General features: G+C 57.2%; 1 protein-coding gene across 2 annotated transcripts in view; it reads left to right on the top strand.

Annotated features, from left to right (window-relative positions):
* The window catches only part of AGO2 (argonaute RISC catalytic component 2), a 79,054-nt gene that overhangs the window by 35,669 nt on the left and 20,492 nt on the right, over window positions 1–22,893 (top strand). For both annotated transcript variants that reach the window (XR_004680594.1, XM_035012002.1), the window contains exons 4-14: window positions 5,750–5,931; window positions 7,979–8,115; window positions 8,867–9,001; window positions 9,763–9,850; window positions 10,460–10,607; window positions 11,259–11,378; window positions 11,506–11,628; window positions 14,733–14,866; window positions 16,316–16,500; window positions 17,176–17,335; window positions 20,740–20,830. Coding sequence is in view for 1 of the 2 variants with exons in the window: in XM_035012002.1 (XP_034867893.1) it covers window positions 5,750–5,931; window positions 7,979–8,115; window positions 8,867–9,001; window positions 9,763–9,850; window positions 10,460–10,607; window positions 11,259–11,378; window positions 11,506–11,628; window positions 14,733–14,866; window positions 16,316–16,500; window positions 17,176–17,335; window positions 20,740–20,830 (1,503 nt within the window). In the remaining variant the exon portion in view is untranslated. The remainder of the gene's footprint in view (window positions 1–5,749; window positions 5,932–7,978; window positions 8,116–8,866; window positions 9,002–9,762; window positions 9,851–10,459; window positions 10,608–11,258; window positions 11,379–11,505; window positions 11,629–14,732; window positions 14,867–16,315; window positions 16,501–17,175; window positions 17,336–20,739; window positions 20,831–22,893) is intronic.

Below are 22,893 nucleotides of genomic sequence, written 5' to 3'. Positions count from 1 at the left end.
CAGAAGGAGTGGGGGAGTCGATACAGTGTTCAAACTTGAAACTTGTCCTTATAGAAGTTAACCAAGCTCTGGGGTAAACCAGGACCTGATTCCGGTGCTTGCGTTGCCCTCTCCTGGGGTGGGACCTTGAGGAAGCCATCTTAAAGCCCCAAGTGCCACATCTATAAAAGCAGGGCGGGGGGGGGGGTGTACAGAAGCCACCTCCCAGGGTTCTTGTGAAAACTGAATGAATCCCCCCCAGGAAGAGGATCTCCACCAGTGATGAGCTGCATGTGCCCCTGATGCAGGACCTGGGGGAGGGGGGTCTGCATTTCTACGACGCAGCTCCCAGGTGATGCCCATACTGCTGGTCCCAAATCATACTTAGAATCGTCAGGGTTTCAAGTACTTAATTACAACACGGCCAGCAGAGACTGCTGGGTGTGGTTAGTGGTCTAAGAGGTCAGGATGTGCCCTCCATGCTCTCAAGTTTCACCCCCCCTTTTTGTGCGTTCTGCAGATGAGCATGGAGAGCCTGCCCCAGACCGCTGCTTCCCATCATTTTTCAGTTTCTGTCAAACAGTTGCGATATGCAGATGTTAATCTCTTCAGTTTAAGAGCTGATATGATGTGGCCCCTTTCCTGCTCCCAGATACTCACCTCTTATGGCAAATCGTCTCTTGCTGTTGTTTTCTTTTACTTTTTTTTTGTAAAGTACTTTTCTTTGTGTGATGGGCACTTCTGTAGCCCGAGAAAATCCTTTACTGTCCCCTTCACCTGTGTGTGCTGGTGGCTGGATGGGGGCTGCAGGGGATTCTCGTCCAGGTCTGCACACAAAACGTGGCCCGTGGCCCGTGGCCCTTACTCACAGAAGGCAGCGCTTGTAATTTACTGTTTCTCCTGCTAAGTAGCGCACGCACTTTAAGTCCAGCCCCTGTGTGGGAGGCCAGGCACCCTGGTTGGGCTGAGAGATGCTGTGGCCCAGGCCAGGCCCTCACGTTTCAGAATCTGAGACTGAGGAAGCTGTAGGAGTTGATCACCATTTGGGGTTTAGCTCCCAGGCCCTCTTCCCAGTGACATAATGTGATTTGCGAGATCAGAATGTATGTCGCTTGTTGCTCCTGGCACTGGGTCCAGCCTTGGGACCCCTCTTTGGGTCTTCAGCTTCTTGTAGCTACAGTCTCTCTCTGCTTATTCAGGGAAGGCGTGAGTGTCTCCTCCCTAGAAGGCAGTCACACGTCAGGCCAGGGGCACAACTCGAGTCGGTAAGAGACCCCACGAGGAAGGGAGGACATGTCTGCACAAACACACGGCTCGGCACTGCCGCCTGTTCGGCTCTGGGCCGCACATCAGGCCGGGGCCGTGAGCGCAAGCCCGCTGCCTGCTGACTTGAACAGGTGATGGGGGTTCTGGGCAGGGCAGAGAGGCTTCCGCGCTGGCTCCGAGGGTCAGGAGGTTTGAGGGCAGGCAGGAGGCGAGGGCAGAGGCCGTGGGGGCAGGGAACCACCCGTCAGGTCCCGTCCTTGGGCAGCATCCAGGTAAAGGGTCTGCCCAGCCTTGTCTGCTCTCTGGGGCTATTCTGCTGCCTCTCAGCGCTAAGGGTCCCTCCGGAGCCACAGCGTTTGTCCAAGCACCTTGGAGCCAGCTGGCCCGGGTCAGGGGTGCTCGGCAGGTGTGGCTCTCACCTGGCAGAGCCGCCACTTGCTGGTACCTGCAGGTCGCACTGATGAGGGTGACTGAGTCCCCACGCCCCTCGCAGACGTACGAGGAAGGACTGGTTTTGTCCAAAGTGATTTGGAGGGACGACAGTTGGCTTTTGAAGAGGCTGGTTGCCGAGCAGTGACAGATGGCCTTTCATATCAGCGCCCTGCACACATCTCGCCCATGACGTGACCTGCACGGCCCGCTCGGGAGGGCTCGGTGGGGGGTGGCCCCGGGCCCTGCCCATACTGCCTCTCTTTCCCCGGAAGAGGTGGCAGTGAGTTCCCGGGGCCTCGGCCACACAACAGCCCAGTTGTAGACAAGAGAACCCGGTGGAAACACCCCTGCCTCCCCCGTCCACGGCTTCTCGGTCACTGATGGTGCTCTTCTCCCGCTCCTCGCGGGGTAGGTGTCCCCGTGGGGCTCCCCCGGGGCAGCTCTGGAGACTTTGAGTGTGGGCCTTTGGTCTGTCTGGAGAGCCTGACTCTCACTTCTCCGGGCCGGGGTGTAGCCGGCAGCCCCTGCGTCCCACCACCTCCAGTCAGCGGCCTTGGGCTGCTGCGTTGTTGGGACCGAGAGCGGCAGGTTGGTGAGAAATTGAAGTATCTTGGTGTGTGGACGGACTCTGCTGGCCGGGGCCCAGACCGACGTGAGGGTGTCCTGAGGCTGGCGCCGCCCCGCCCCGTGATGGGGCATTTCTTCTGAAGGTGCCACTGTCCCGAAGCTGTCGGATAGGCGTGCCAGGCAGCCCCTCGAGGCACCCTGTGTGTGGCAGACTCGGGGGGCCTGGAGCTGGTTCTGCTCCCTTTGTGTGGGGCCACAAGGAGGCCGGGCCGGAACCCCCTTAAACATGGGTAGAAGTATCTTTTGCTGAAGGAAAATACACCCCCTCCACACCCCCCCTTAGTTTGCTTGTGGAGGCGTTTCCCCCAGCTTTACGGAGGTATAATTGACACATAAAATGGCATATATTTAAAGTGTGCATGATGACTTGATATATGTATATGTTGTGGAATGATCACCACAATTAACACATCCATCACCTCCTGTAATTACCGCTTTTTAACTTTTTTTCACATTTTCTTAGTTGACGTGGCAAAATGGTATTGCAGTGCTTTTCTTGCAAAGAAAAGTTTGGTTTGTTTATCTGAATGCCTCATTACTTCATAAAAACATCATTTGTGCTCAAGGCCAGACTCTAATCTCCTTAAGGACAGGTTCTCCGCGTGCCTGAGCCCCAGCGCAGCACTTCCCACGGAGCTGCCGGCCCTAGTCACGCAGGATCGGGCGGGGGGGGGGGGCATCTTCAGACTTTTATTTCTAATTGGAGTATAGTGGACATGCAGCACTGTATTGGTTTCAGGTATACAACATAGTGATTTCAACAATTCTGTCCGTTACAAAATGCTCCCCATGATGAGTGTGGTCACCACCTGTCGCCACACCAGGTCATGACGGTATTGGCCATATTCCCCGAGCTGCACTGATCATCCCTGTGACTTACTTATTTTATACCCAGAAGTGTGTACCTCTTCATCCCCTCCATGTACTTCACCCAGCCTCCCTCCCCTCCCCTCTCGTGACCACTAGTCTGTTCTCCATATTTACAAGTCTGTTTCCGTTTTTCTCCTGATTCGTTTTTTAAATTCCAGATATAAATGCAATCCTGTGGTGTTCGTCGTTCTCTGTGTGTTTCACTTAGCATAATATCCTCCAGATCCATCCATGTTGTTGCAAATGGCAAGAGACCCCCCCTTTTTGATGGCTGAGCAATATTCCATTATGCATGGATAGCACCTCCTTATCCATTCGTTGGTCAGCAGCAGCTGGGCTGCTTTCCTGTCTTGACCATCGAAGATAATGCTGCGATCCGCTCAGGGACGCATGTCTTTTTCAGATTAGTGTTTTCATTTTCTGCAGGTAGATCTCTGGTAGTGGCATTACTGGATCGGACCGTGTGGTGCTCCTGCTGTTCGCTTTTTGTGGACCCTCCGTACCGTCTGCCACGGTGGCTGCGTCCCCGCCGGCACTCTGTCCTGGTCGTCTTTTGATCCTAGCCTTTCGGACAGGTGTGAGGGGACGGCTCACTGTGGTTCTGGTCCTCCTGGTTTTAGCAGCTGTGTGTGCAACCATCACATCTATCATTTCCTTCCGGAAGGGACCTTGTCCTGTGGCTCGGTGCCGCTCGCTCTTCCATCCTGAGGTCCGTGCGCCTGGAAGTGTCTGTTCTCTCTCACTGCCGTCTCCGCGCTGGGCCTTGGGTCATGGGCCGTTAGTGGCTGCCAGGCGTGGTGGTGGCCTGAGGGCTGCTGGGCAGGTGTCCTCCAGGACACAGGCGTGCAGGTGACTTCGGTGCACGCGGTCGGCTTGTAGCTCTCATGACGGTTGAACGTGGTGTGGTGAGTGCGTGAGGGAAGGTGTGCTTTAGGAGCGGAGAGTGGCCTGCAGGCCTGCTGCGTGAGGAGGGAGTGAGGAGGGCAGGGAGGAGCCTGATGCGGCTGGAACGCTTGACCTGGGTCGTGACTCCCACCCCGGAGTTTGCCGGGCACCTGCTGGGGGAGGGCGTTCCAGGCGCACAGGCAGCGGGGCGGAACCCTCTTCCTCCCGGGGCTTGCAGGCTTGGGGGGCCTTGGGGGGGCACATCTGTGTTGTGCTGCCCTGAGGGTGGCGGCCCCCCGGTGACAGGTGGGGAGTGGGCTGGACCTCTAGTCTGAACATCTGTATTTTTACATATAAAAAGTAGTGAATGAAGTCTTCCTTCCTGGGATCTTTGGATGTTTAAGGATAAAATATATATAATCCGTGACCTGTCACATTAGACACTTCACAAATATTGGCTTCGATGTTTATGGCATGTTTCAGTCACCACCTGAGTGGGGTCTGTGTGGGCCATGTGTTCGGGATGTACTCCTCAGTTACCAGCCACTGAGCTGCGGGATCGTAAGTGGTGCAGTGAAGCGATGGGGTAAAGGTGGGTCTGGGTGCCAGGAGGAGCCAGGCGTGTGGGCGAGGGGCGCCTCACAGTTGGGAGGAGACTGTCTGCTTCAGGGAGTGAGTCACGGGGGCACGCTCCCGACCACTGCCCAGGACGCCAGCCACTGGCCGCACGCGACCGTGTCAACGCGGATTCATGAAAAGTTAACAAAGCTGAAAATTCAGTCCCTCGGCCACACTGTTCACACTGCAAGTGCTCAGTGGCCACATTGGGCCAGTGGCTGGCGTCCTGGGCAGCGCAGGAAGAGACTGTTTCCGTTATCACAGAAAATTCTGTTGGACGGAGCTGTTGGAGACCATTGAGCACTATTGTGGCAAATATTCTGACGTTTGGCTAAGAATTTTAATTTCTTCCCAGGAGATTCTGATGGGGTCTTGTAGTGGAAGCTTTTTTCTCTGCATGTTCTGTATGTGGAGGTGCCAATGCCCTTGGGTTGCAGACTGTCCCGTAGAACAGCTTCTGGAAACGGTGGGGAAGAGCCCAGTGCGAGTCCCCACCACCCACATTCTCTGATCTTCCCACATTTCATCGTGAACCTGTTTAGTCAGAGGAAAGGTGGACGCATTGTAGGCGGGTGCCAACCCGTCTAGAATCTGCAGTGGTTAGCATTTGCCTGTTTGTTTTACCACACATCTGTCCTAGGAAGGCTTTTTGTTCATGGTTTATTCACTGCAAAGCTAGTTTGTGGACTCCTTAGGGACCCAGAAAATGGGAATCCCCAGACCCATTGCAACATTTTCAGTTCCCCTGGGAGATAACTCTCCAGGACCCTCGGCTGGCTCCCAGGCCCCCTGCCTGTGTCTCCCCACCCCGTCTGGGCCCCCCGCCCCGCTCTGGCGGAGACTTCTCATGATACCGTCTCTCGCTGCTTGCCTCTCCAAGCTGCCTCTGTGTGCAGGGCCAGGCAGAAATCCTGGGTCCCGTGTCAGTCACGGTGCCCATGCCCATGTGTGCCTGGTGGGATAAAGGATGAGCTAGAATTTCCCAACCCAGGGCTGTTGCACCACCTTCACCCTCCCAGTAGCTTCTTAAGGGGCAAGTGTGAGTAACTGCATGCTCTGGATCTCCTCACAGGTGGAGCTGGAGGTCACGTTGCCTGGAGAAGGGAAAGACCGCATCTTCAAGGTGTCCATCAAGTGGGTGTCCTGCGTGAGCTTACAGGCGTTACACGATGCACTTTCGGGGCGGCTGCCCAGCGTCCCCTTCGAGACGATCCAGGCCCTGGATGTGGTCATGAGGCATTTGCCATCCATGAGGTGAGGTCCAAGGAAGCGGGAGCATCTGCTTCTGACCCTGAGCATTACCTGGAGAATATGAAATCTCTGTGCAAGGATGAATGAGGTGTTGGAGTCAGGGTGGTGATGGCCATGGATTTCTATGATGGAAATTATAGCAATACTAACATGAAACATTTTTAATATAAAAATAAATCACCAGGGGCCCCTGGCTGGCTCAGTCAGTAGAGCACGTGACTCTCGATCTGAGGGTTGTGAGTTCGAGCCCCGTGTTGGGCAGAGATTACTTTAAAAAAAAGGAAATCACTGGAATTCTCAACCTGGAACAAAAAGATGGTCTGCCCGTCTTTGTGCACAGTGGGCATGATTTTTCACTTGCCTGATACTATGAGCATGTTCTGTGTCTGTGGCCTTCACGGGTAGGACTTGTAATAGTAGAGTGATACTCCCAGTATCCTACTTGATGGAGCACCCACAGCATGAAGGACGCTGAGACCGCAGGCGACACGATGCTTCGGGCCGTTGGTTTATTCCACAAACCGCCGCACTTGAACTTCCTGGGACAGAGGGTGCATGGACACTTGAACGGCTCATACTCTGCCAGGTGGCAGGGCTGCACTGTTTCCTTGTGTCTCAGCCTCGTACGAGCCAGGCCGCTTTGCCACACGCAGACCTCGGGGTCTGATCTGGGACCACCTGCTCTTCCCATGTGTGCAGCACCTGCCGGGGCCTCGGGAACCGTTTGAATGAACCAGTGACAGGAGAAATGAGCCTCCTTGCTGACCTCTCCTTGTACTGACAAAGCTCTAAGATTTGAGGAGGGAGTGGGGCTCCCTTTGTCCCTTTGTAGGGGTGAGAGAAGGTGCTCTGGAGTGCCTCGTTGGATTTTAAGGGGACCCTGATGTTCTCAGTCTCCAGACTTGGCGGGGGGCAACCAGATACCGGGCAGGTGTCACTCCTAGCAGGGATCCTCCCCCCGGCCCCCGGGGTATAATCTGCTACTGCTTGGAACTTCTGTTGGCAGGAAGGCAGGTGGGTGCAAAAAAAAAAATCTAGAAAGGCAGTTGCCAAAACGTTGAATACATTTTTCAAATGAGTGGCGGAAATTACTGTGATTTTTGTTTTCTGAGTTTTGAATTAATTACCATGTTACTTTTACAATCAGGAGGAAAGTCTCCTTTCATTTTGGAAAAATAATAGAAAAAGTGGCGGGATTAACATGGGTCGGGGGAGAGAGAGAGGACCATCCCCACCATCCGGTTGATAGTGCAGCCTGTAGGTGGATAATACAACCCCTAAAAGAAGCATCTTCCTTTTGGATCCTTGGTGAGGACGCGTCCTGGGGGACCAGGCACGTTGGTGCAGCTGCTCGGTGTGGCAGGCGGCGTCCTGCCCTCCGCGCACTGTGGGCAGCCGGGCCCTGGACGGCGTGCGGGTCTTTCCACACATCCACCTTACCATCCCGCCTGGGAGGCCGAGCTCCCCGCCCCCCCCCCATATTGAGAGCCTCCCCTGCAGAGGAGCTGCGTGGAGCGGGGAATGGATGCTGGGTTCTACGTCCCAACATGGTCCTGGGCAAAGCAGCCAGGCTCCCAGCCGCCTTGGCCTGATTGCGGCGGCCACTTGGCAGACGCTCCTTCCACCCGTCCCTGCACACGCAGCACTGCGCTGTCCTAGAAAGATGTGAAGCGCTGCGCACAGCTAAGCCCCGGAGGATGAGCATTAAAGTACGGGGTGGGGGGTGGGGAGGGTCAGAAACACGGATGAAGCCAGGGACACCCTGTGCGCCCTGGGCCCTGCACAGCCAGAGCCCGCGTCGGGGATCCAGAAGCACGGTGGGTGGGAGACCAGCTGCTCCCCTGTGCCCCGCGTGCCGAGGCCCTGCGTCCCCAAGGCTGCGCCTTAAACAGTGCTCCCCAGCATCGGCCACGGACGCCTGCAAAGTGCAGTTCGGTCAAAACGGCGGAACCGTTGGCACGTGTGAGTGTTTGCCTGCTTGCTTGTCACGATGAGCAGCAAACTTGGCGTCAGCCTGTTCTTTCTGATCAGACAGGGGGTCTCGTTTCAGGTACACCCCTGTGGGCCGCTCCTTCTTTACAGCGTCCGAGGGCTGCTCCAACCCCCTTGGCGGGGGCCGGGAAGTGTGGTTTGGCTTCCACCAGTCCGTCCGCCCTTCCCTTTGGAAAATGATGTTAAATATCGACGGTAAGCGAAGCCCCAGTCTTTGTCATCGGGGGGGGGGGGGTGGAGCGTCACCGAGGGCCTGAGACCTGGGGGAGCCAGCGCCTGTGTGGCCTCCGCCCGAGCCTCAGATGCTGCCACACCTGGCCTTCCTCACCTGCTTGTGGGACGTGATCCTCAGAACCACCCGCAGGGCCTGCTCCCGAGACTGAGGTTCGGGGCGCTGAGACAGGCCTGCGTCCCTGACTCGTTCCCAGATGCTGCTGCCTCTGTCCACCAGGCAGGGCCAGTGTCTCTGGGGGGTGTGAACTGACCTCCCACCGCTAGGCCCGCCCACCATCTCGCCTTTTCCTTATGCAGCCTGGTTGGTAGGAGTGCGGGATAGCTGGCTAGGGGCCTGCCTGGTCTGTTGCCTTCCGGCTGGTCTCCTCCGGGTTTAGGGTGCCCTGCCCTCTCGGGAGACTCAGGGTTGGATCACGCAAGGAACAGTACGCTTCAGAGAGATCTGCACCAGGAGACAGTCAGAAAATCCACAGTCATGGCTGTTGTGATCTGGTGGGGTTTCATTTTAAACCTAATTTTATTCTCAGACGGTGACTTTATCTTTGGGCCCTGAGCAGAGGGAGTATGGGGCAGCCCCCTCTGGCTCTGTCCCACCCTAAGGCCCAGAGGTGGACCCCGGGGATGGGGGAACAGAGCCAGGTGGCCGGCCTGCAAGGGGCACCGTTGGGCACATCTCACATCAGCTTTTACTTTTCTCTTTTTCCACCTACAGTCTCAGCAACTGCATTTTATAAGGCACAGCCAGTAATTGAGTTTGTTTGTGAAGTTTTGGATTTTAAAAGTATTGAAGAACAACAGAAACCTCTGACAGATTCCCAAAGGGTAAAGTTTACCAAAGAAATCAAAGGTGGGTTGCTGCCTTGCGTGTGAGGCCCTGACTTTCCCCCTCGCTGCACTTCCTGAGCTCCTAAGGGGATGAAGGCGGCGAGAGTGATTAGCCATCCCGAGAATTAGCACAGATTTGAACTAAGCCCATTTCACAGCGCGGGAACAGTGATGTTCTCAGTAAACGGCTTTCCACGGGGTCAGCGACCAGTGCGTGCAAGTCACTGGGCTCTCGGAGCAAAGAGCAGCGTGTGGTTGTTACCAGGACCTCATGCTGTTCTGGAATGGGGAGCACGCTTTCATGCCTTGTCCTGGGCACCTACCCACCAAGCCTGCTTTCCACTCAGGGAAACACGGCCCGAGTGCAGTGGCCTGGCTCGGGCCCTTTGGCCCAGCCGCGGAGAGTCGGCCAGCACCTGTCGCCCACGCCCCTCCGCACCTGTCCTCCTCAGGGCTTTCTAAAGGCCATCAGAAGTGCCGGCTGCTAAAAATAGTCCTGGAGGAAGCACAAAGTCTCGCTGAGCCAACATCGTCTCTTTTATCTTTAAGAACTGTGTCCAGCCTCTGGCCTTGGCATTTCGGGGGCAGAAGGCATCCCCGTGGGTGAGCCGGGCCCTGCGCACAGGTCCCCGCACTCAGGGCAAGTGCAGCCCTGCAGCTGCTGCGGAACACCCTCCCCTGGGGTCTGTGGGCTCCAGGGACAGCCGGTGCTCGGGAGGTGGGGCCCACGCTCCGGGCCGGGCCGGGGCTTGACTGTGAGGCCGGGCTGCTCTGTGTTGCCAGGTCTAAAGGTGGAGATAACGCACTGTGGGCAGATGAAGAGGAAATACCGTGTATGCAACGTGACCCGGCGGCCCGCCAGCCACCAAACGTAAATGGCCTTACCCCCCGCCCCCCGGACCCACTCTCCGCGGTCCCTCTGATGGCCCACCTCCAGAGCAGTGACCCTCCTGGGAAGGATCATTTCATTCTGGTTCAGAATTCTGGAACCATGCCTTTGCCTCGGTAGAACCAAACTGCATCCAATGAGATAAAATCATGAAATTGCACCGTACGGGGTGGGAAGGGGTTGGTGGCTCCTTGTTGATTTTCCCTCTTGAGTTTTACAGGCGAGAGAGAGTCATTTTTGTTTGTTTTCCCGTCCTCAGTGCAGAGCCGGGGCTGGGAGCTAGCGGGGATCAGTAGGCGCCCCCCACCGCCAAGGCGTGGCTACTTCCTTACTTACACTGTAGATCTCTGGGATCTGTGATTGTTGCATGTTACATGCATGTCAGTGTTTTTTATTTCCCAACTCCAGAGATAATACGGAAGTTTAGGAACTACCTGTCCGAAGGGCATGATTGGTTTTGACCCCTGGAAGGTGCTTTGGACATTTGCCCCCACCCCAACCCCCACCCACCTTCTCCAGCCCTCAGCAAGCAGACCGGGGGAGCGGGCTCATGTGGGGTCTGCTGCCTGAGCCCCTTCTTGGCTTCCCTAGATTCCCGCTCCAGCAGGAGAGCGGGCAGACGGTGGAGTGCACGGTGGCCCAGTACTTCAAGGACAGGCACAAGCTGGTTCTGCGCTACCCCCACCTCCCGTGTTTACAAGTCGGACAGGAGCAGAAACACACCTACCTTCCCCTCGAGGCAAGTTCCGTCTCCTGTCCGCGCTGCTCTGGGGCTGGTGGGAGAACTGTGGGCCTCAGGCCAGTGATGCCCCTCGTGCCTGCCTCCCCGAGAATGAAACGGTGTGGTGACTCCCGTGGGATTCGTGGGCCCATTCAGGACGTGCCCGTTGTGCCCAGCAGGCCCTTTGAACAGGGTGGAAGATGCTCAGAAAAGCTACTATTTCTTCACTTACTGTTGGAAAAATCCTGGCCCAGGGAAAGATTAAATGCTAAAGCTGAGGCCCAAGTTTTAACTCTTTTCTGTTAGTGCCTTAAATTCTCTGTACTTGTCCAGCTACCCAAATATCCAGGTGGTTTTCCTGGGCCCTGGTCCAGAAGGCCGGCCTCCTCCCCATCAGCACGCAGCTTCATGCTCCTACGTTGTGAGGTTCCCAGCGCGCACTGGTGCCAGGCCAGGCTCGCCCAGGAGGATCTCTGGTGCCGACCGCGGGCCCTGAGCAGCCCCAATCCTGGAGGGTCGCAGGGATGGCCACCATGGTGTGTGCGGGGCGCCTCGCCATGTGTGGCTAAGAGACCGATGTGTCACAGGCTGAGCCAGGGCACCACGCTCAGCCCCAGACCCCCGCCTGTCCTCCAGCACCGGGGCCAGCGCCCTGTCTCTTCTTTGTAGGTCTGTAACATAGTGGCAGGACAGAGATGTATCAAAAAACTGACCGACAATCAGACCTCAACCATGATCAGAGCGACCGCCAGGTCAGCGCCGGATCGGCAAGAAGAGATTAGCAAGCTGGTGAGCGTCACGTTCCCAGGGCCAGCCTGGGGGTGGGGACACCATGGGGACTGTGGTACATGGTGCCGGGCAAGGGAGCCCCTGGTGCTTGGGACAGACACGGCTTATTTCTTTTTTCCTTTTCAAGATGCGAAGTGCAAGTTTTAATACAGATCCGTATGTTCGTGAATTTGGAATCATGGTCAAGGACGAGATGACAGACGTGACCGGGCGGGTCCTCCAGCCGCCCTCTATCCTCTACGGGGGCAGGGTACGTGGGGGCGGGGCTCGGGGGACACGCCGTGTGTCTGGCAGGTGATGGTGGAGCAGGAACTTTTGACCCCTCGGGTCAGAACCATGCCAGAGGTGTAGACCGTGGCCAAGGTAAGGAATTCTTGCCACTCTAGTCCAAGCCAGTGCACGTTACGGGGCCTCAGTAAGGACTGAGTTGCTGGGCCCTTTCTGAGGATTTTCAGAATAACTTTTATTTTTTCAAAAGGTGATTTTTATTACCCCATTGAAATCTGGAAAGCATTGTTCTTTGGGCACTTTGCCACTGATGAATTATTTTCCAGAAACTTAGATTTCTTTTCTGTTTTTCTAACTTCGGTGTTGGAGGTATTTGGTGACAAACAGAGCTGTTAGTCACTCAGGTTTTGTTTGTTTTTGCTGGTGTAATTCCTGGCTTCATCAGCACATCATAAAGCGATCCTGTCCATTGAGCCCTGCAGAGCTCATGGGAAGGGTCTTCATGCACTTCCTCAGGGCCGGGCCCCCAGACGCGGAGCACGGCTTTACCGGGTGGGTGGCGGGGCCCCGGGGGCCTCAGCCTCACTCATCGCGGGCTGCTCACCCACAAGCTCTGATGGAAGATTGGAGTGACTCTGCCTTTTACCCTCGTCCTCAGGACCCATAGCAAGGCCTGGTTTTGTTTGTAGGGTTTTCCCCTTTCTTAGTGTAAAACGTTAAGTTCTGCTTTTTATAATGTTCCAAAGTTCAAAAGGCACAAAGAACTACAGGAGGGGGGCACCTGGCCGGCTCAGGGGGAAGAGCCTGCAAGTCTTGATCCCAGGGTCGTGGGTTTGAGCCCCACGTTGAGCCTGGAGCCTACTTACAAAGCACAACACAGCAAAACAAAGCATTATAGGAAGAAGACTCTTTCCCCAGGTCTCACTTGCTCTCCCAGGAAGTGATTGGTGTTTTATCTTGTAAAGCTGCCCAGGGATTATTCACATGAGTTTTCATCCCTTTTGGTGCAATTAGTAACATTAAATACGCCTCTTTTTACTTGAAACTTTCTCTTAGAGCCCATAGAGGTCTTGGAGATGGTTCCATATGTATGTGACGTGTGGCTTGTTCTTTTGGACTTTCACTGCACGGTATTGTGTGTGGGGGCCCCCATCCTGGTGCCCGCCCTCTGAAGGAGACTTCTGAGCAAGGCTTCCGGGCTCTGAGCTCACTTGTGCACTTGCTATGTCCAGACGCGCTGCAAGCATAGCACCTTTTTGAGCCCTTCTTAAAACCCTAGGAGGAAGAGTGTGTGATTCCCTTTCACAAGTAAGTGGAGAGATGGCTAGAAATAGAGATTTACGTGGCCCTTGGGTGATCAAATCGGGACCGCAAATCTGTCTGCTTATGTCTGTTTCGACTTTCTGACTCAAGAAATACAGGAGTAGTCTGGAAGACAAAATAGCTCTTGTAACCTCATCTTGCAAAAATATTAGAATTGTAGGGATGGGAAGTTTTTGATGCTTCTAAATGAACACATTTTTCCAGATCTCTGAAACATTTTAATGAGAACACACACTTTTCTTCACCTACCCTACTTGTTGTCCATTGTTGGAGCAAGACATTAAATGCCCCCCGGGGGACGTTTAGCGATGTCTGGAGGCTGGCATCTGGTGACAAGAACTGCTAACATCCGCAGTGCTTAGGACAGTCTGAATGTCAGCGGTGCTGAGGCTGAGAATCGCGTGTCCTAAGAGCCCATGTCTGCTGAAACCGTGTGTGTGCGTGTGCATGTACGCGTGTGTGTGCGCACGCGTGTGTGGGCGTGTGCATGTGCGTGCGTGTGCGTGTGCACGTGCGTGCACTGAGTCTGGAATACCAGACTGGTGGGGGGCTGTCTCTTATAGAAGCCTGTCTCTAGTAGCAGCGGGGAAATAGTTATAAAAATATCGGAAAGAAAAGAGTTCATTTCTAAAATGTTTGTTTTTTACAATAGGCTTGTGTGACTTTTGTAATAAAAAATGTTTTCCACTAGAAACCCTCCCATAACCAAGTGACAGGAGCTCAGGTGCGGCCCGTCCTTTGGTGGTGCCCACAGGCCTGGACAGCCATGCCCCCCGCCGCCAGCCCTCCCCGGAAGGGAGTCCAGGGGTTCCTCTGGTGGTGCTGAGGCCTGGTCCTTTCTGGCTGAGAGAGGACAAACCCCGGTGGATGTGTCCCCTGCTCTGTCTTTACCAGAGAGGGTAGCTTCCGTTCCTTAAACCACGGCAGACAGTGGCGTGAGCAGTGCAGGGGTCCTCTCTGGCCCATCTGCTCCCCGGCCAGGACTGGGAGGAGGCACCTTGACTTCTCTCCCCTCCCACCCCGCTCCCCGGCTGTCGGCCTGATAAGAGAGGAGGTAGAATAAGTGAGAGCATGTTCTGAACCAACCAGGAAGCTTCCTGTAGCATTCCTCTGGGCTGCCCCTGAGGTTGGGTGGAATTCTGGGCCTCTCTGCTCTCCCTGGCCTGTATCCACCCCTCCCTTCATCGGTCCATCCATCTTCCATCTGTCTACTCATCCACCCCTCCATCTTTCCTTCCATTACTCCGTCTGCCCCTCCCTCCATCCATCCTTCCTCCTCTGTCCCCCCATCCGCCCCTCCCTCCATCCATCCTTCCTCTTCTGACCCCATCTGTTCCTCTCTCCATCCATCCTTCCTTCCTCTTCTGTCCCCTCATCCACCCCCCTCCATCCATCCTTCCTTCCTCCTCTGTCCCCCCATCCGCCCTTCTCTCCATCCATCCTTCCTTCTTCCTCTGTCCCCTCATCTGCCCCTCTCTCCATCCATCCTTCTTCTGTCCCCTCATCCGCCCCTCCCTCCATCCTTCCTTCCTTCCTTCCTTCCTCCTCTGTTCCTCCATCCATCCTTCCATGCCCCATCTCCCGTCCAGCTCTTCATCTGTCCATCCATCCGTTCTGCAGATGTCTCTGGCCCACTTGCACGGCTGGGCAAGTCAGGGATGGCAGACTACACAAAGGCCCAGTTCTCAGCCTCAGGAGCACCACCTGATCAGGGGACCAGCAGCAGTAGGAAAGTAACACGATCCAGGGTCAGAGGGATGTGTTTCCCATTTTTCCTCACTCTAAACGTCTTGCCATTTGCAGAATAAAGCGATCGCCACCCCTGTCCAGGGCGTGTGGGACATGAGGAACAAGCAGTTTCACACAGGCATTGAGATCAAGGTGTGGGCCATTGCGTGCTTCGCCCCCCAGCGCCAGTGCACAGAAGTCCACCTTAAGTAAGGCTGCTTGAGGGGCAGGCGCACCCAGCCTTGGGTGGGCCAGCCGGGGGGCGGGGGGCGGGGGGCTGGGCAGCTGGGGGGCGCAGCGGGTGTTGATGGTGGGGTTGGTAGGCTTCCCCTGGCAGAGAGCACCTGCCTGGACTCGTGGGCCACCTCGAGGCTGCTGTTAACTTCTCGGACTCATTGGTGGAGGGCGTGTGGAGAAGTAACGCAGATTATATAAGAAATAAAACCGTAAATGAAGAAAAACCTTGAAAATTAGATGCAAAAGAGAAAATTACATTCAGTTAAGTCAAGTTACTTTAAAAAAAGCCACTTCAGCTTCGTATTTCTCGATCGTCCTGGCCTGGTCCAGGCGTCGGACCCTTTGAAAGTAGCACCATAAACACGCAGCTTCGCCGCTCACGCTTTTGTGCCAAACAGACCTAACAGCGGAAAGAAAGCTTTAGCTTCCCGCCTGTCCCGGTGGAAGCAGGAGGGAACTTGCCCCCAAGCCTGCGGAGTGTAGCTGCTTGACATTCTAGCCGAGGCCGGCTCCGAACGTTCCTGAGCGCGGACGTCAGCGGGCTGGTTCTGTCCAGGTCTTCGGTGGCTCCTTGTCCTGGGCGCCACTAGCAGATGGAGCTGGGAGCACAGAGCAGCTTAGGAGACCAGGTCGCTTGGGCGTGGACCCCGGGCGCCTCTCTCTCTCCAAGTTCTGGCCTTGCCTCCTTCGTTCATTTTGCCTGGAGCTGGACGGCCCCGCGGTGAAGCCGCCTGTGGGTGTGAATGTGGGCGTGCGCACACACACACACACGTCTGTTTAGCTGCACTAACGTATAGGAGGCTGAATGCTGGCTCCCTTGGATCGAGTATCCTTACCTTGCTGTAGAAGGCGATGTTATTTTTATTCCTAAGTTTAAAATAGAAGCTGTTGATCGTCTGCGCCCCTCCCCCCACCGTGGCTCCACAGGCCCATTGGCAGCTGCTGCTGGTGTGACTCTGCCTGTGGTTGGTTCTGTTCGTCCCCACGGCTGTGTCGTCCAAGTCCGAGTTGTACACCCAAGAATAAAGGGGGCAAATCCAAGGGGACAGTCCGTTCACGGTTTTCCTCCCTTGGACGGTGTTTGGCTTTGAACGGAGTCCTGGGTTCTGTCCCAGAACCTGGACGCTGGTCAGGCCTGCCGAGTGGGCAGCACGGCTCGGTGCATTGCTCCAACAGGACAGCACTTGTCCCTGCACCCTGGGAGTGGCTTTGCGGGGACGGACGTGTGTGCTTAGCACGTCACTTCTCTTTGAGTTAACACGTTGCCATGGTTCTGTCCAGGTCTTAAACTTAGATTTGGACATCAATAAAAGTGACTTGGGGTTGGGCTGTTAAGGCCGTGCCCTTTACTTGGGGCCTCTGGTTGTGTGGATTCTTTGGCTCTCGCCGTGCATTCGAGTCTGATGAGCCTTCTCCTTCAGATCCTTCACAGAGCAGCTCAGAAAGATCTCGAGGGACGCTGGAATGCCGATCCAGGGCCAGCCGTGCTTCTGTAAATATGCCCAGGGGGCGGATAGCGTGGAGCCCATGTTCAGGCATCTGAAGAATACGTACGCTGGCCTTCAGCTGGTGGTAGTCATCCTGCCTGGCAAGACCCCCGTGTATGGTAAGCCTTTGCTCTCGTGATCCCCGTGGGGGTTTGCTGCGGCCTGGGTCCTTGGTGTTTTTACCACCCTGAGGAGTGCTTGGGCCTGGCCCATTGATCCCGCATCGGAAGCCACGCTTCTTCCCTCCAAGCTACATATCCAAAGAGCAAAGAAGAGACCGTCAGTGTTTCTATCCGGAAGTCCCCGGTTTCCACAGGCTGTGTGGGGAACAGCTGACAGTTGCGTCACGGAAGATTCCAGAAACCGAGGGGTGTGGGCCTAGATAGCACTTGGATGTCAGGTGTGCGTGTGCTGTGGATATCGAGGATGCCAGTGTTTTTCTTTTTAACGACGCAAGCTTTTGCTCGTAACCCCGCGCACCATGATAGAAGGCGGCGATCCTAGCCAGGAGTGCCAAGGCCCCTGTGGCAGCCTGGCTCTGCCCATACCGCCCTGCAGCCCTGCAAGTCCCCGAAAGGGTCTTCACTCCGGCTGGAGCAGAACGCAAGCCCTGGGGCCAGACTTTCCCCCGCCTGCCGGTCACCTGCTCTTTCACACGCGTGGCCGCCCACGGGGCTGCCGTGGTGGCGCTTCCGTGCGGGCCTCTGCAGTTTCGGGGTGGGGGGCTGTCAGGGCGAGCGAAGGAAGAGGGGCCGGTGAGAGCTGCCAACGTGTGCATCTTCCGTGCTCCACAGCCGAGGTCAAGCGCGTGGGAGACACGGTGCTGGGGATGGCCACGCAGTGTGTGCAGATGAAGAACGTGCAGAGGACCACGCCACAGACCCTGTCCAACCTCTGCTTGAAGATCAACGTCAAGCTGGGAGGCGTGAACAACATCCTGCTGCCCCAGGGGAGGTAAGCCGGCCCTTCCCCGCGTGCGCAGTGGCTAACGGCACGATTCCCAGTGGGGTCGGGGCAGGGCCCGGGGGTGCCACGTGGGGTCCCGGCGCCAAGCCCTGTCCTGGATGCCGCAAACGCGGGAAGTGCTGCCCGGAGTCTGGGGAACAAGGGGGGTCCTGGAGTGCTGTGGCCAGCTTCCCAGAGCGAGCTGGGGCCAGAGAGGGGCGCAGGGGTCCTGGAACGGGGACGCGGCAGCCGCGCTGTGAAAGGAGTGAGCAGGTCAGCGCTGGAGCGCACCTGGAACGGCTAGGACACGAGCCTCGATGGAGGGACGCACGTCACTGCCCGATGCCGTCAGTGCTGGAACCGAGCCCTGGGAACTGAGAGGCTCCACAGCAGAGCGTGCTGTTGTGGACCCTGGGCCGGGGTCCGGGGCTGGCAGGGGAGCGGTGGGCGGGGCTGTGGGGTCCCCTGGTACTTCTTGGCCCGGCGTGGGGCCCTGGGTGCCCCGGGGGAGGTTAGCTTTTGTCTGCTGCAGCCAGGAGAGACAGATATTGGGGGGGGGGGGCGGTTCTTGCTGGAGCCTCTGGGCGTCTGGGTTCGCGTTTGAATGGCAGACGTGGGGAAACGCGGATTGCTTGCCACACTCGCCCTGCAGGTGGAAGGGGCAGTTGTGAGGACAGGAGGCGGTCTGGCTGCTTCTGTGTGCTTGGGGGAGAGGCGGCCGTGTGTGCAGAACGCAACAGCCTGCCCCAGGCTCCTCGCGTGGGCACGGCTGGGCCAGCGTCCGAACCCACTTCGGGCCTCGTTAAAGCAGAGGTTCTGACGAGCACATCTGGACTGGGACCCAAGCGTGCACATTGGTAGCGAGCCTACATGCGATGCCGCAGGCCGGGGGCCACACCTCCCGAACTGCGGCTCCCGCCATTGAGTGGAGTTAGCGGGCGGTAGAGCCTGATACGCGTGAACCCGAAGACTGGTTCCTCGCGGTAAGGTTCTGGGAGGAAATGAGGAGCTATCAGGAGCAGGTGGTGAGCTCGAAGTGCTGTTCACCGAGTCAGCAGGTTCTGTGTTTAGTGGGCACCTACTGTGTACCAGGAGTTTGGGCCACAGCAGTGAGCACAGCACCCAGAGTCCCAGCCCTCTGGTGCGGGGACCCACACGCTTGGGGCTTGACAGGCGAGCAGCAGTGACATCATGGCAGGGACAGGAGTTCAGGAGGGTAAGGAGCTGGGGTTTCTATGGCGACCGTCTCGTGGAGAAGGTGGCACTGAGCAGACGGCAGGGGCCAAGGTCGCAGGTGTGTGGGGATGCCTGGGAGAAGGGTGTTCCAGCCCCAGGGCACGGTTTGGGCAAGGGCCCTGGGTGGGAGCCTGCGGGGACGGCTGGGGATTGTTCTAGCAAAGGACGGAGGGCTGGAGGGGCTTGGGGCTCCCTCCGGGCAGGACACAGCCCCTGGAGGTTCCTGTTCTAGAAGGCCGCTCCAGCTCCGAGTGGAATGGGACCAGGAGGCACCTGCGTTGTCTCGGGAGGGATGCTGGCAGTGGGGGTGGGGTGGGTGCCCAGAGATGGTGTTTGGAAGATGGGGCTGCAGGGCCCGCTCTAGAGGTGGGGCCTGCAGGGTCCGGCTGGAGGGGCGTCACGGGTGGGTGAGCGGAAACAGGGATCTGGTATCAGGGTTGTGTGTTTAGGAGTCCCCAGCAGGGAGGTGGTATTGAAAGCCACAAGGCTCCTGCGATTCCACATCCCCCAGGGCAGGGTGTAGAAAGGATGGATGCCAAGCCTGCTGCCCTGGAGAGTTCAGGGGTGAAAGGTCGTGGAGATGGGGAGCCAGCAGTGGAGCCCCAGAAGGGAGGGGAGGAGAGCCAGGCGGGTCCTGGACCCCAAGGGCACTGCGTCTTGTGTCACATGGTGTGGACAGGCCTAGTGAGGAGGTCTGAGTCTCTGCCATGCAGGGGTGGGGGACCTTGTGAAGGGAGTCTTGTTGCCATGGCAGCAGGAAGCCTGGTGGGAGGGGCCCAAGGCTGCTCAGGAGATGGTGAATGGGTTCACCTAATTAGGAGCTTAGTCACAGGGCGGAGGCAGGGACCTGAGGGAGCATGGGGGGGGAGCGTGTCAGGGAGAGGAGTCTGCAGGCAGGTGTGGTTTTCCTGGTTGAAGGTGTGAGTCACAACGGCGGGTGCAGATGCTCCAGGCGTGAGAGTCGGGAGGCGGGGCGCAGTGTCGAGTGGGCTGCGCGGTGCTGGGGAGAACACGGCCGGGGCTGGGCCCTGGAGGCTTACAGAGAAGGGCCACGTCCACGCCAGGGCCCAGAGGCAGGGCCATCAGCATGGCCATGGGCAGCATCTTCCCCCATGCAGGGAGTGCCGGTGAGCCCTGCTTCCGTGTCCCGGGACCCCCAGGTGTAGTTGGAAGCACATTGGGGCTTGAAGGGGGAAGCTGGTCCACGTTTTGTGGACACTGATATGTGGTGTACACACTCGAAGCCCTTCCCCCTACCTCTGGGCTCCGGGTGGAGGGGCTCCGTCCAGCGGGAGGCCCCCTGGGAGCATTCCCCAGTGAGTTCAGCTCCTGGCTGGGCTGGTAAGCTCACGGCACCACTCACCACTGAGCAGGAAGGGGCCCGAACGGCAGCAGCTCCTCGGGAGTGTGGCGGGCCAGGCCCTCTGAAAGCACTTGGCTTGCACTTGCACGTGCTCGTGTAACTGTGCGTATCGTCTCCATTTTCCAGAAGAGAAAAGTAAGCTGTAGAGAGGGTAAGCTCCAGAACGCAAAGCTAGCAAGTGACCCCATGCTCCCACCCTCCGTGCACACGTCCTCTTCAGGAAAGTTCTGGAACACAGCCCCATTTAAGAGATGAGGAGAAGAAGCCCGTGTTGTGCTTCTCACCTGGGGGAGTGCCCAGGCACGTCGTGGGCAGAGAGCAGGGGTGCTGCTCAACACCCTGCGGGGGGGCGGGGAGAGCCCAGCCACAAGCTGCCGCCGTGCCGTGGGGGAGACGCCGGGGTGTGTGACTGCAGGTCCGAGGCCGGAACCAAGTATGGGACTCCTACGTGCATTGAGTCTTGCATATATAATCACTGTCTTATAAACACATAACCTGTATACATAGAGAGTTTCAGTAGGTGTGATGACCGTGGAAACTTTCGGGCGTACACAAAGTAGGATCCTCCCTGGCCCAGCCTCAACGCCGTCTGCACCTGACCAGTCTTGGTAGCCCCTGCTCCTCCTGCCCCTGATCCCTGCACCGGGTTATTTGGAAGCAGATCTCAGACCTGGTGTGGCTTTATCAGCCAGGCTCTCTGTAGGGACCATTCAAAGATACGAGGTTTCTTTACAAACACAACCGCAGTGACTTTGCCACACAAGTGATGCTCTTCAGGGCCAGAGGCCTCAGATGGTCCGGCTTCCCTCTGCAGGCCGCCCGTGTTCCAGCAGCCCGTCATCTTTCTGGGGGCCGACGTCACTCACCCGCCCGCTGGGGACGGGAAGAAGCCTTCCATCGCTGCTGTGAGTATCCGAGCCCACCGCTGGGCCGCAGTGGGTGACGTCCTACCGTTCGTGGGACCCACGCCCTCGCCAGGCTGCCGGTGGGAGGGTGCGCGGTGCCATGGCAGCGTGGGGCCAGAGCGTCTTCCTAACAACCTTTGTGGTTTACGGAGCAGTTGGTGAAACAGAGTCTCCTGAAAAATAGGTATTTGGAGGGGACTCTGCACGTGGCTAACTGTATCTGAGAAGCGATGAGGTCGCGCTCCCCGGAGGCCCAGCCCAAGCGGACCGGCTCTGGCTGCAGGGGAGGCCGGCTGTGGGGTGGCTCCTGTCCTGGGGGGCCTGGGGGCTCTCTGCCCACTGGGGCAGATACTGCGCAGGATTCGTGTACCCACCTTCTTTATGCTGCACTCCTAAACGTTTCCTATCTTTTGTTATAAAACACTGAATATAAAGTAGTTACGTACACAGGCCAGGGTTCAATGGAGGCCTTGCCCTCGTTCTACCCGTGAGTTCTGTCTGGGCCTCCGGGGGCTTTGCTTCCCAGGCCCTGCACACCTGTACCCCACTCACGCTCGCTGGCTGTCTCCTGCCCTCGGAGGCTGAGCTGGGCCCCCACTCTGTGCCCCGAGCTGATGGTGCCCGGGAGGGGCAGCTAACGGCCTTTGGTTCAAGAGGACCAGACGAGCATGTACTCAGAAGAGTGTGGACTTGAAATGTGGAATGCAGGGCCAAGGGTGCTCCCTCGGGGCTGTTTGACTGGACACCCCAGGGTTCTGCATCCGGGCAGCCAAGTGGAGGGAAGGAGGCGTGAGGCTCAAGGTTTGTGTCCCCAGCAACCCCAGGGCTGCTGTGCATTCTGTCCCGTGCCTGACACCACCTAGGGACGCTTGTCACACTCTCCAGGCTCATTAGAGAATACTGGCATTTTCTGAGCACCTGCTACATGCCAGGCTCCAGGCTGGCTGCGTAACTACAGAGCCATAATCGCGTGGGGTCACTGTTAGTTTCCTCAGTTGACACATGAAGTCCAGAAAGACCAAGCTCCGTTGCTCAAGACAAACAGTAGAAAACGGAGCTAACGACTGCGAGGCTTAGGGCTGGGGCGTGCGCTGTGCAGGGTGTTAGGGGCCACCGTGCCCGCCAGGCCCCTGCAGGTGGGGCTCTGTGCTCATTCCCTCCCTCACAGCAGCCCTGTCTGGAGCAGTCACAGGTGAGCAGTGCCAGCCACCCTCTGGCCGCCCGGGGCTTCCCTCTGAGCCGCACGGGATCCTGAGGTGCGTCCGATCCCCAGCCAGGGAGGCTGGGGTCCCCAGGAGGTGCAGGCTTCCCCCGGGTCCGCTGCAGGCCCCCGGCACACAGGGTATGTCTGGTGTCGTTCAGGGGCTGTGTTCCTCTGTCAGGTTAGCATTCTGTAACGTGAATCCGCCTCCCGGCTCAGCAATCCAGATTACCTCCACTTCCGACCTGGAGTGTGGTTTTTACCTTGTTCGGTATTTCTCAGCCCTTCCTCGTTGATGAGCAGAGCACGGGGCATAGTTGTGTCCCTTGTACTCTGGGCACCTTCGGCGTGGCCCCTTCAGGCACCTACCTGTGGGCCAGCCTCTGGGCCGGTCTGCCATTTCAGGGGGTCAGGGATGTGCACTGATCGGCAGACAGCTTCTCTGGGTGAGCAAGGTGCTTTGAAAAAGCTGGGGATTGCTCGCGTTGCTTTCTGGGGGCTCCTTGAACTCAGCCACCTCGGGGCCCGGGCAGAGTAAAGGATCAGAATAATTGCCCACTTTTTTTTTTTTTTTTAAGATTTTATTTATTTATTTGACAGAGACCCACAGCGAGAGAGGGAACACAAGCAGGGGGAGTGGGAGAGGGAGAAGCAGGCTTCCCGCGGAGCAGGGAGCCCGATGTGGGGCTCGATCCCAGGACCCTGGGATCATGACCTGAGCCGAAGGCAGACATTGAACCAACTGAGCCACCCAGGTGCCCCAGGACTCAAAATTTTTCTTTCTTTTTTTTTTTTTTAAAGATTTTTTATTTATATATTTGACAGAGAGACAGACAGCAAGAGAGGGAACACAAGCAGGGGG

The sequence above is a fragment of the Mirounga leonina genome, unplaced genomic scaffold (assembly GCF_011800145.1).
Source record: "Mirounga leonina isolate KUSES-001 unplaced genomic scaffold, KU_Mleo_1.0 Mir_165, whole genome shotgun sequence".
NCBI lineage: Eukaryota > Metazoa > Chordata > Mammalia > Carnivora > Phocidae > Mirounga > Mirounga leonina.
This window is presented reverse-complemented; position numbering and strand designations above follow the sequence as displayed.